The sequence below is a fragment of the Leptonychotes weddellii genome, chromosome 9, assembly GCF_054177405.1.
Source record: "Leptonychotes weddellii isolate Sample4059 chromosome 9, ASM5417740v2, whole genome shotgun sequence".
Lineage (NCBI taxonomy): Eukaryota > Metazoa > Chordata > Mammalia > Carnivora > Phocidae > Leptonychotes > Leptonychotes weddellii.
The window spans coordinates 121,039,154-121,051,826 of NC_138377.1; the positions used below are offsets into that span (position 1 = coordinate 121,039,154).

General features: G+C 44.9%; 1 protein-coding gene across 1 annotated transcript in view; it reads left to right on the plus strand.

Annotated features, from left to right (window-relative positions):
- Window positions 1–12,673, plus strand: part of ABHD2 (abhydrolase domain containing 2, acylglycerol lipase) — a 68,073-nt gene that overhangs the window by 25,401 nt on the left and 29,999 nt on the right. The window contains exons 3-4 of the mRNA XM_081831690.1: window positions 9,660–9,835; window positions 12,495–12,662. Coding sequence (XP_081687816.1) covers window positions 9,660–9,835; window positions 12,495–12,662 — 344 coding nt within the window. The remainder of the gene's footprint in view (window positions 1–9,659; window positions 9,836–12,494; window positions 12,663–12,673) is intronic.

Here is a 12,673-nt window from a genome sequence, read left to right on the forward strand (position 1 = left end):
TCTGTGGAGTGAGCAGCCTGCATAGGGAACAAAGTCAAGGCCTGTGGACATGTGAGGCTTCCAGGCAAGTGCTGTGTTCACAAATGCTAACATTTTAAAGTCACAAACGCTTGAGAAAAGGGCCATTTTGTTGGGTGACCTTCTAAGCCTCCACTAAGTTCTAGATGAATAGCCAAGGTGGCCGTGGATGCCCCACGGAATCCTGCAGATAGATTGTTCTGCGTTGAGGGTTCCTTATTCTGCCCAATGCCTTTGAATTTAGGCAGGGTGCAAATTAAAGAGGAACTTCTTACTACTTTTTTTTTTTTTAACATTACAGTATTACCCTGGTATTCTTTCTAGTATACGGTGGAGTTGCATCCCATGTACTTTTCACATTTGCAGATTCAAACTGTACACCGAGAGAGGGGAACATGCGCGTGCATGCACACATGCACACTCCCATACACTACCATGTTCGTGCTGGCCGCTCAGCAGGCCTTGCATTTAAAGACACGGTTTTTTGTCCCACAGCACAGCCCTAACCTCAAGCGCCCCGTGCCATCTGTGCTTAATTAGTGTAGCCCCAGCCACCTGCCCAGCCCCGGAGGAGAGCCACCTGAGCCCCACTTACTGAGACAGTGTGTTTCTTCTTCAGGGATGTTCGGGGCTAGTTGACTATAGTTCGTAGTTTCGCCTTTTAACTTGAGGACCAAGCTGTGGGTGAGACATGACCACACCACACTGCAGTGGAGGAAGGGGTCACTCCCAAATGGTCCCCTTCACCATGACCATTGTTGTCTTGTACTTGTGGGAGCCCCAGAACTTGGTCTGAGTGTTTGTCCTTTCTCCTGTTTATTGTCAGCTTCTCGCTTGGAAACCTTATTCATTGTTTCTCAATAAGCAGATCTATATCAGGAACAAATACCAGGGCTCGGGGCACCTGGGTGGCTCAGTCGGTTGAGCGTCCGACTTTTGGTTTTGGCTCAGGTCATGATCTTGGGGTCCTGGGATCGAGGCCCACATCGGGCTCCACGCTCAGCGCCGAGTCTGCTTGTCTCTGTCCTTCCCCCTCTGCTCCTCCCCTTGCTCACACACACTCTCTCTCTCTAATAAATAAATAAAATCTAAAACAACCAAAAAACAAAAACAGGCCTTGCCATGTTGTTGAAAAGTGTCTGGTTGTCAGTGGCCTTAAAAATGGACAACACCAGAATATGCATATGTTTAATTGGATATATTTTTAAAGCTAGAGGCTGGCTGTTTACTATTTAAGATATGTGAAGTCCCATTTGCATTGGTTCTAGATAACTCAATATTTTTAAAGGATGACTAATGGAGTCATAGGACGGACCTTCTGTAATGACAACATCTACTTGTCCTCATCGTGCCTATTTTCTCATCCAAGTAAGCACTGTGGACACAGTGGGCAAGGACCCAGGGGAAGTCTTAATTCTGCCCTTGGTTGGCATGGTGACCAGGGCCTTGCCATTAACTGTCTGGCCTCCGGGTCCCCATGATAAAATGAGGCTAACAACATCTGTCGTTTCAGATAAATAAAATGTGTTACAGATAAATAAAAAATGGCAGTTTAATTTATCATGCTCCGTGTTCAAAGAAGGAGGTCAATATATTCATGGTGATAGAGCCACGGTTATTACCTCATACACCCTTGACTTTCTCTGTTCAAGGGCCTGGGGGAACGCCCTTAATGTGCCCACAGTCACTAAAGGAGAGGTCCACATTTCACTCCAGGTGATGTTTCTGAGCTGTACTAAGATTCCAGAGGCCTTGGCCTTCGCCTGTATCTCATTCTTGCAGATAATTAAAGCATGGTAACTCTTCCCTTGCATTCCCTTTGTCTCCATGAAACCATGAGCCCTCTAATTTCCTTCTTAATAGAGTAAAAGCAAGACTACTCAGGTGACCTCCCTGGAGTTTCTCAGCAAGTGGCCTGCCCAGCCACCCCTCCACAGACCCCGAATGGCCCCTGCATTATAGACCTTCTCCCCTGTCCAGCTCCTTACTCTCCAGCTCCTATCATCTTCTTTGTTGGTCCCGAGTCTCTTGCCTTGGTTGGCCCGGGAAGGGGGAACATGTAGGAAGAGAGTGTGAGCTGAGTTCCAACCACCTGCACTCCCATTGGAAAAAGTCAGGAGGGGCTGAACCCAAGGATATTTAAAATACAATTATTTTCATCAAAGTTAGGCTAACAAATCATTTCAGAGAATATTTTCTGGAACAAATTCTACTGAGACAATTTGATTCCGTGATGATTTTTTTAATATGATACAGTTAAATTTTATCTTCATCAGGTTTGTTTTCCATTTAAATTTTTCTACAAAGCTTGGAATCGGTTTTTTGTCCATCTTATAAGCTACTGACCAAAGCTTCTGCTGTAGCAAGTTCTCTCATGGCTGTTATTCCCAAGTCCCATTCTCTAGGTTAAATTTTGCAAGTCTAAATGCTTTTATGAAAACTGGATTCTAATATTTTTTTGAAGACTGGATTCTTTTGTCAATTTTTAGATAGTGCTAAATTATACCACATGCAGTTTTGACTATTGCCAATTTTATTCCGATTCAATCCTTTCTACCGACAATAGCCATTGTGAAGTGAACAAGACTGGTTATGTGTATTTATTTATCAACAAATTCATTTTTAAAATTGTGATAAATATTAAAAGTAGAGATGGAAGTAGAGACAGAGTGGAAGGAAATGGCCTTGAGTCAAAGTAGTAGGGATGTTCAATATCGCTAGGATGGCTATAACAATTAAAAAAAAATAACAGGAAAATAACAAAGGTTGGTGAGGATGTGGGAAGACTGGAACCCTCATGTATTGCTGGTGGGAATGTAAAATTGTGCAACCACTATGGAAAAAAGTTTGGAGGTTGCACAAAAAGTGAAGCATAGAATGACCATATGACCCAGAAATTCTGCTCCTAGATATACCCTAAAGAACTGAAAACAGGTATTCAAACAAAAACTTGTATACAAATGTGCACAGCAGCACTGTTCACAATAGCCAACAGGTGGAAACAACCCAATGTCCATCAGCTAATGAATGGATACAGAAAAAGTGGTTGGTGTATGCATATGATGAAATATTATTCAGCCATAGAAAGGAATGAAGTACTGGTCCATGTTAGGACATGGATGAACCTCAAAAACTTTATGCTAAGTGAAAAACTCACGAGACAAAAGTCACATATTCAATGATTCCATTTATGTAAAATATCCAGAATATGTAATTCCATAAAACAGGAAGCAGATGAGTGGTTGCCAGGGGCGGTAGGGAGGGGAGAATGAGGAGTGACTGCTTAACACCTATGAGGTCTCCTTTGGGAGCGAAGAAATGTTCTGGAACCAGACAGAGGCGATGATTGTGCAGTATTGTGAATGGACCAAATGCCAGGGAATTGGGAGCTTTAAAATGGTTAATTTCATGTTTTGTGAATTTTACCTCCGAAAAATAGTGGGGCAAAGTGATGGGTCACACAAAATGTGCTACTTTAAGACAGCAAAGATCATTGACCAGGAGTCATAAAAACTCTACTTTTCTAGATTTCTCCTTTAAAGAAAACAGCACAAACTTGTAAGTTTGCTTTCAGAAGGATGGGTGTGTGCGAGAAAAGAGCACTTGAGCAAGTGAGGTGCCCATTTCTGATCTACACTGTGTTATAGGGGAAGCAGATGCTTCAAAGTAAATTTGGGAATTATGGGAAATGCTGAGTTGGGACCAACGTTGGGAACAAGGACAGAAAGAAGAGACTTTGGAGGAATTAGATGGGAACATGATGGTTTGAAGAGGGCTGTGGGATATCAGGGGCACGAAAGCAGCCTCTTGAAGCAAAGACAAGTCTAGCCTAAAACCTGTGGGAAGCATGTGTCACTTTCTGGCTGCCCAGCACCCGTTCTTCCTCTCCAAGGGCACACAAATTTCCTCTTGGGGAAGTCCTTCTCTCCTATTGCATGCAGGTAATAAATCAAGGTGCCCCGCCCCCCCCCAAATTCCCTTCTTTGAGACACCCCACTCCTGGAGCATGCCTCCTGGGGGTGCTGCTGACTGTGTAAACAGCACATTCATACAGCAGCCCCAATTTCTTTCCTAGAGCTTACCCGCTTCAAGCCTGGTCCTCCAGCCTCTTGTCCATTTGGTGAGCACCCCAGCATAGTCCCTTCTTAAGTTAGTTGGGGTCGGATTGTGTTACTTTAACCCTAGTATCTTGTCTGAAACAAACATAAAATTTTAGCCAAGGCGTAGCTGCTGCTGAGCATCTGGTTCACGGAAAGGGACCTGCATGCGGGGAGAGGGGGCGGGGGGCACAGTCTCAGATGACATATGTGTGCCAGCCCTCTGCCAGTTTGCTAGAGGGCTGCTGGAGAGAATCAGAGGGAATGACAGCTAACTGGATCTGATTGCTGTAAAGTAGTTTGATGTCAACCAAAGAACCTGGGTCCCATAGGAAAGAATTGATTGGTCACTCACAGATTGAGGGCAAAGATAAGCAGTAGTCAACTTTTTTTTTTTCCAGCTCTTTTGTAAACAGCCCAGCAACCATCTGTCCTTGCTGATGTGAACTCCATCTGCCCGAACGCTGTGTGTGTGTGTATATGGAGGGACATGGGTGGGAGGGGGGTTCCCGATTTTCCCTTGTGGGCTTTCCCATTGGGCAATTCTGTTAGTATAGCCAGGTGTTGCCTACAGATAGGTTCAGAAGATCAGGACATGCCGGCCTCTAGATTTCGTTGTGGTCTAGCTTCTTTCTTAGTAACAATCGTTTATTTATAACAAGCATTTATTAATCACTGGCCACAGCACAACATTGGACAGCCTAGCCTAAGTGTTAGTACAGAAGATATTGCCTCTGCCTTCAGGGAGCTAGGAGTAAAACATGCCCAGATGCTAACTCTAAGAATAGCTTTTTTAAAAAATGTAGAAATGCATGCAAATTCGTAGAGTAAAAACAGTATTGCAATGTGAAGCAAGCTATAAAGTTTTACTCTAGGACATAAATGCCTGAATAATAGAGAGGTACAGCATGTCTTTTAGTGGGACAAGTAAAAACTGTAAAGATGTCAATTTTCCCCAAGGTAATATATAAGTTTGGTGTGTTAACAATTAGAAATCCCGAAATTTTCATGGAACAAGCTAATCCTGTAGTTCATCTGGAAAATAAAATGCCGAAAATCTGCCAAGAAAATTTTGAAAAGGAAAAGTACAGGCCTGCACTGTCAATACTCGAAATAGTCCAGAAAGTTGTATTAATTAAGCCAGAGTCGTACTGGCACAAGAATAGACAAATAGATCAATGAATCAGAAAAGAAAATATAGAAAAATATCTAAATGTTTAATTGGGAGCTTGGTACATATTAAAGATGACAGTTAAAATCAGTAGGGAAAGGATGAACCATTTATGGTATAGTTAATTAGCTAACTGTCAGGAAAAAAATGAACTATCTTTACTTTGCGTCATTTACAAAAATAAACAGATTTAAGGGTAATACATTTTTTTAAAACTATAGGCATAATAGAAGAAAATACTGGGGAATATATTTAAAAAGGGGTGCTAGAATAGCTCTTTTTAAAACAAAATGTAAAACACAAAGGTTTTAATAGAAAAACCTAACAAATTTGGGGCACCAGCCTGGTTCAGTCGGAGGAGCGTGTGACTTGATCTCAGGGTCGTGAGTTTGAGCCCCTTGCTGGGTAGAGAGATTACTTTAAAAAAAAAACTTAAAAAAAAAAAACTAACAAATTTAACCACAAAATACGAAAGTTATAGGGCGCCTGGGTGGCTCAGATGGTTAAGCGTCTGCCTTCGGCTCAGGTCATGATCTCAGGGTCCTGGGATCGAGTCCCGCATCGGGCTCCCCGCTCCTTGGGAGCCTGCTTCTCCCTCTGCCTCTCTCTCTCTCTCTCTGTCTCTCATGAATAAATAAATAAAATCTTAAAAAAAAAAATACGAAGGTTATATAATATAAAATTAAAATATACGTTAGGGCACCTGGGTGGCTCAGTCGGTTAAGCGTCTGCCTTCGCCTCAGGTCGTGATCCCAGGGTCCTGGGATCGAGCCCCACATCGGGCTCCCTGCTTGGTGGGAAGCCTGCTTCTCCCTCTCCCACTGCCCCTGCTTGTGTTCCCTCTCTCGCTGTGTCTCTTTCTGTCAAATAAATAAATAAAACTTTAAAAAAAAAAAAGAAAAATAGGCATGCCCGGTAAACATATGAATTGGGAAGATGCAAATTCAAATAAGAAACTTGTTTTCCACAGATTGGGTCCATCTTAAGAAACACAAATTGAAGTTAAATGCCCATTTTTTTGCCCATCATGATGGCCAAAATGTGAAAGATTGACAGTGCTAATTACTGATGAAGGTGAGGAAGACAGGTACTTCCGTGCAAAACTGTTGCAAATGTAAATTGGTCCATCTGTTTTGGAAGACAGTTTGATGGTGCTGGGAATTTAAAACACACACAGCGCTCAGTTCTGTGTCTCTAGCCCCCTAGGGGGTGCCTCTCGTCACCGGGTAGTCAAGCCCCGGCTCCTTTAGAGCATGGCGCCAGGTTCCCAAGGAGGTAAAGGCAGAAGCTGCTAGGCTTCTCTCTGAAGGGCCAGACCCAGAGTAAAGCCGATGCCTCCATGTACACTTCCCAGCATCTCTTAAGTGCTTATATGTTTATACAAATTGCAAAATATTCTATTGTTTTGGTCCGTATTTCCTCCTTGACCCAAACCATGTAACCAGTTATACCCATTCTAGTTTTTCGTTTTTTAATTTTTTCGTGTGACCTGTGGATAACTTATATAAACAAATGAAAACACACAGCAAAACTTCGCCCCAGTAAATGCTGTCTAAAAATTCAATTTGGTAAACTCTGGTGTCGTGTTATTGTGAAGTTCACTGAAAATGGCGTTTTATCAGTAGGTGGTATTGTCACAAAATTAAAGATTGGGAAACGCCCACTGTGCACAACTGACCTCACACTGAAGTGAGAAAGTCCCCAAGTGATCCTGAGGCAGTCACGTATTCTCACACACACATGTGCACACACACACGGACCCACGTGCACGGACACACGCCCACCTCAGGATTTTCTCTGAGAATGGTGCTGGGTGGCCTGGAAAGAGGACAGTAACCAAACACCAATCATGCTATAGTCCAACTCATATTATTAGGGTGCATGTTATTTTTTCTGTGCCTTCTCAGATCTACTATGTGGGTCTGCTCTCTGTTCATCCAGCCGTCCTCCCTTCATACTCAGTGTGTGGAGCGCCCCGGGGATAGACGCAAAGATGGACAAGCCTGGCTCCTGCAGGTGGTGGGGAGGAATGTGCTTGAAAAGAGCCCTCATATCAATCAGGCCCTCTGGATGCCAGGACGGAGCTATGCACAGGGTGCTTTGCTGGGGGGGCACAGCGAAGGGTCAGCTCCCCCAGCAGCCTGATTGGAAGGGAGTCTTGAAAAACAGATAGTAGCTGGGGAGCAGAAAAATTGGGTGTGCAAGGAGAAAAGGAGAGTATTCCAGGCAGAAGCAACAGCTTGAGCAAAGGCTCTTGGGATAAAAATAGCGCAGCAGGAGGCGTACCTCTTTGGAGTGGAGATGGGCCAGTGGCTCAGGTTTATCGGAACTTACACAGAAAGATGTAAGCAGGAAGGGCATGGCAGGCCTCCTAGGCCAACTTAGGACCCGTGCTGTGGAGGGGGATGGCCGGGCTCACGTGTTTTGTTTTCCCTCCATGGGCAGGCGGAGGCCGGAGAGTAGAGGCTGGAGGCCACCTCAGAGAGGTGACATGACCCTGAATCTCGGGGGCAGTATCAGGATGACCACACGTGTCATCATTACCTGGGAAATCTGGGACTAGCCAAGAGAAGATTTTATTTTATTCTTTTGTCATTTTCTGACATTATATTGTATTCTAAACAAGATCAGAAGATACGTATATGAAATTTAATTCATATTTCTTCTGTCCTGTTTAACCTCAGCACATTTCTATTTTTAATTTATATTATAAACAAAATTATCTTTGAATTTTCCTCTGGGAGCAACCAGGAATTTGGTTTCTTGGATCACTTCTCTCCCCCTATGCATAATTTATTGTCTGAAACCCTTTATAAATGCTGTAGCTAAATCTTGTATAATACTGAGTTGTCCAATTGATGTTATTTTTATAGGCTTGCTTTTTGTTGCTGTCATAATCCACTCATCTCTTATAAACGCTTCTCTCTGCCTCCCAAATGCCGTCGCCTTGGCACGAAGATTTGTACCTGTGGTGTCATGCTGGCAAGTGGCTTCATGTCGTAAGGTCTTAAAATAATCTTTCCTCTCCTCCCCACCCTCACTGAGGAAGTTTGCCTGGGAATTGGCTTGCTTAAGGTGATAGCTTCACTTCTCTTAAATTTGTGGAGACTTCCTGAATTAGTAAAAAAAAAAAAAAGTAAATCTGGTTTAATTTAAGGAGGGTTTTTAGGATCAACTGGTATGATAGAAATGATAGGCATGAATTGGGAAATAGGTTAAGGTAAACCCTTAAGAAAATGCTCACCACGGGGCACCTGGGTGGCTCAGTCACTTAAGCCTCTGACTCTTGGTTTCGGCTCAGGTCACGATCTCAGGGTCCTGGGATCGAGCCCCACATCGGGCTCCCCACTCGGCAGGGAGTCTGCTTCTCCCTCTCCCTCTGCCCCTCCCCCTGCTCTCTCTCTCTCTAAAAATAAATGTTTAAAAAAATGCTCACCACTGTGCTAGAATACAGAGATGAAGGATGGATGTCATTACCATATTTTATGTTCTATGACTCTAGTTTACATAGAACACAAATCCTGGCCAACCACCAGGCCTGGGCTCAAAGCTGGGCAAGAGAAAACAGTGGCAGTTTCAGGAAATGGGATCATCCTGTGCTGTGGTTGTGAACTATAATCATTTCTTAGTTGTAACAGAGTACCTTGTTTTCCCAGTAATTAACTAGTTTGGGATTTTTGCATTGACTCCCAGGGACCAGAGTCACTCTGTGTTTTCACGAAAGACGGTTGTTAGGGTGGCGTCATGACTTGCTTAGGCTAACAAGCCTTTACCCTTCATTTAGCCCAACAAATATTTACACTGCTCTGCCCTTCCAGCACGTTCTCCAGAGCGTAGAGGGCACCCTGCAACACCCACACAAGGCACTTACAGGCTCTTGGGAGAGCAGCAGGTTTGGTTAACAGGGTAACCACTGTAGCTGGGGCCGGTCTTGTCAGGGGAAGGCAAAGAAGTGAGCATTTACTGAGTGTAGGCAGTGTGCTAACTATTTTATATACATTAGCTCATTTGATAATGAGGCTAACTCTGTCACGTAGCATGTGTTCAAAATGTATTAGTTGCTTTCTTTTTCATCTACATTACAGAAATAACTCATATTGAATTACTTAACACTGTAAATTTGAAATCCTGTCTGTATAAGCATGTTCCAGTGATTTCTAAAGCTAATCTGATACAGGCTGTATTAGTAAATGGGGAAAGGAGGCCAATCATGGCATGGATGTAAGGTAAAGAAAATCCCATATCTACGCTTCGCATGCAGAACTTGTCAGGAAAAGAACTCAAGTAGGTTGAAAGACGTTTGCTCGAAAATGTCTCCATGCATTGTTCAAGGAGGGTGGTGGAAATTGAGCTCTCCTCTCTTGCTTTCTTAGATACATTCCACCATTGATCTGGGGGAAAAGTGGACACATCCAAACCGCCTTGTATGGGAAGATGGGAAGGGTGAGGTCGCCACACCCCTACGGGCACCGCAAGTTCATCACCATGTCCGACGGAGCCACTTCGACCTTTGACCTCTTCGAGCCCTTGGCTGAGCACTGTGTTGGAGGTGAGCTAGCGCAGGAATACGATGGGGCCGTCACCTGGAAAGGGGACACTGGGCAGTGAGGGAGCATGGTGTACGCGCTCGTGCTGCCGACCCCGCATCACACCCGGGGGCCGGGAGGAAGCCCGCCGCGGTACCTGTCTCGGGCAGCCCGCAAGGATCCGTGCTGTCACGTGCTTGTCAGTCACCACGTTGGGCCCCTCAGACAGCAATGCTGGATGCAACTGTTAGTCCTCTCAGAAATACAGAAGCTCAGTGTAAGGGGACAAGGGAGAACGTGGAGCCCAGGCCCCTCAGGACCAGGCCTCTGGTTTGATGACAGCAATAGAAGCCAGACTCATCTAAGAGCTTTATAGATACTGTTACCTCAGTTAAGCCTTCCAGCAAGCCTGAGAGGTCGGGACCTTATTGTCCCGACTCTGCCGATGAAGAAACTAAAGCTCAGAGATACGGGAGCGGGTGGTCTTGTCTGTTGGGCAATAGCAGCTAGCGGAGGCTATCGGGCACCCTCTGCGTCGGTTGCCGTGGACAAAAAGACACATTCGGGTCCATTTATGCAGGGCTCTGGGATACCTGTCTGTCAGAAACCACTCCGATCGCTGCCGCTGCTGGAACTCGGCAATGCTCTGTCCAGCCTATATAGTAAGCAGCCGTGATAAAGAGCTTCGCAGTGAGGACTCACGAGCGAGTGGACTTAGGACGGCACCTGCCTCTGACTGCCACTCCTAGCAGAGGAGGACGTGTCTGCTCCATCTGTAGTGTGCAAGGCACCTAGGTTTGGGGGGGGTTGTGCTTTTTTTGGTAAAGATTTCATCTATTTATTCAGAGAGAGAGCATGCATGCACAAGGGGTGGGGGAGGGGCAGAGGAAGAGAGAGAATCCTGAGCAGACTCCCCGCTGAGCGTGGAGCCCGATGAGGGGCTCTGTCTCACGACCCTGAGATCATGACCGGAGCCAAAATCAAGAGCCAGACGCCCAACCAACTGAGCCACCCAGGCACCCCAAGGCACCTTGGTTTTTATAGGAGCTCAGTAACTACTTGGGAGGAAATTCCAGTAAACCTGATGTACCTTCCAGTTCTTTACAGTAACCAGCACTGCTGACGAGCTGGTGACAAAGGTTTAGTTGATATTCCCTTTGTCTGGAACACTCATCCCCACACCCCTGCATGGCTGCTTCCTCTTGTCTCAACTCAGGGTCTCAACTCAGATGTCACCTCCTCAGAGGGACGGCCCCTGCCTCCCCTCGCTAGCGCTCCCTTCCCAATAAATCCATCATACCTTCCTGCGTTAGTCCTTCAGAGTACCTGCCACTCCCTCAGTAGGTAATTCATGGTCATGATAAAAAATTCAAAAGGTACCTTTAAGATAGTACAGAGAAAGGGGCGCCTGGGTGGCTCAGTTGTTAAGCGTCTGCCTTCAGCTCAGGTCATGGTCCCGGGGTCCTGGGATCGAGCCCCGCATCGGGCTCCCTGCTCCGCGGGAAGCCTGCTTCTCCCTCTCCCACTCCCCCTGCTTGTGTTCCCTCTGTCACTGTTGTCTCTCTCTCTCAAATAAATAAAATAAAATCTTTTAAAAAAAAGATAATACAGAGAAAGTATAAGTCTCTCTTCCCCTCCTACTCCCCACCCATGCTCTTCCCCAGTGGTACCCACTGTTAGGTTTCTCGTGTATGTTTCCAGAGCTAGTGGATGCATTTCTAAACATAGATGTTTTTTTTCCCTCCATGCAAATGGCAGCATATCATAACCCTTTTCTTCACCTTGCTTTTTTTCCACTTAATACATGTTGGAGAGCTCATCCTATCAGTACATGTAAAGGTGTCTCTCATTATTTTTAAGGGCTACATAACATTTCATCCCTTGGATGTGCAATAATTTATTTAGCCAGACCTCTGTTTCTGGGCATTTAGCTTGTGTTCATTCTTTTGCCATTATCACCTGCACTGTACATATCTTGTTCTGCTTATGTACAGGTGTATCTGTAGACAAATACCTGGAAGTAAAATTGCTTGATCAAAGAAGTCTGTGCAAACACTACTTTTTATTTTTCTGCTCATGCATCCTGTCATTCATACAGAAATTAAAAGTAAGGTTTGGAAACTCGTACAGCAGTGTGGCCGAGTAATTTTGTATCTGCTGAATCTAATAATAAAAAATTGAGGGGCACCTGGGTGGCTTAGTTGGTTAGGCGACTGCCTTTGGCTCAGGTCATGATCCCAGAGTCCTAGGATCGAGTCCCGCATCGGGCTCCCAGCTCAGCGGGGAGCCTGCTTCTCCCTCTGACCCTCTCCCCTCTCATGCTGTTTCTCTCTCTCTCTCTCTCAAATAAATAAAAAAAAAAAAATCTTTAAAAAAAAATAAAAAATTAAGATTTAAATTGTTTTCATTTCATCTTTCTAGTAATTAATTTTTATCGCATTTTTCAAAATTATCTGTCCACGATCGGAAATTTTAACAACTGACCCTTTACCATAAATAGTTTGAGAGGCACTGATCGGGACAACTCCAGCCAGAAGGGAAAGATGCTTCTTCCCAGAGAATTGAGTAAAAAGATGTATGTCAGGTTCCCTCCTACTGTTTTCTAAGCCAGTGACGTGTCATCGTGGCCATTTATCATCACTACTCATCGGCTATGTCGGGATCTCTTTCTTCACCCTGTAGATGACGTTACCATGGTCATCTGCCCTGGAATTGCCAATCACAGCGAGAAGCAGTACATCCGCACCTTCGTCGACTATGCCCAGAAAAATGGCTACCGGTGCGCCGTGCTCAACCACCTGGGCGCCCTGCCCAACATTGAGCTGACCTCACCGCGCATGTTCACCTACGGTAAGTCCCGG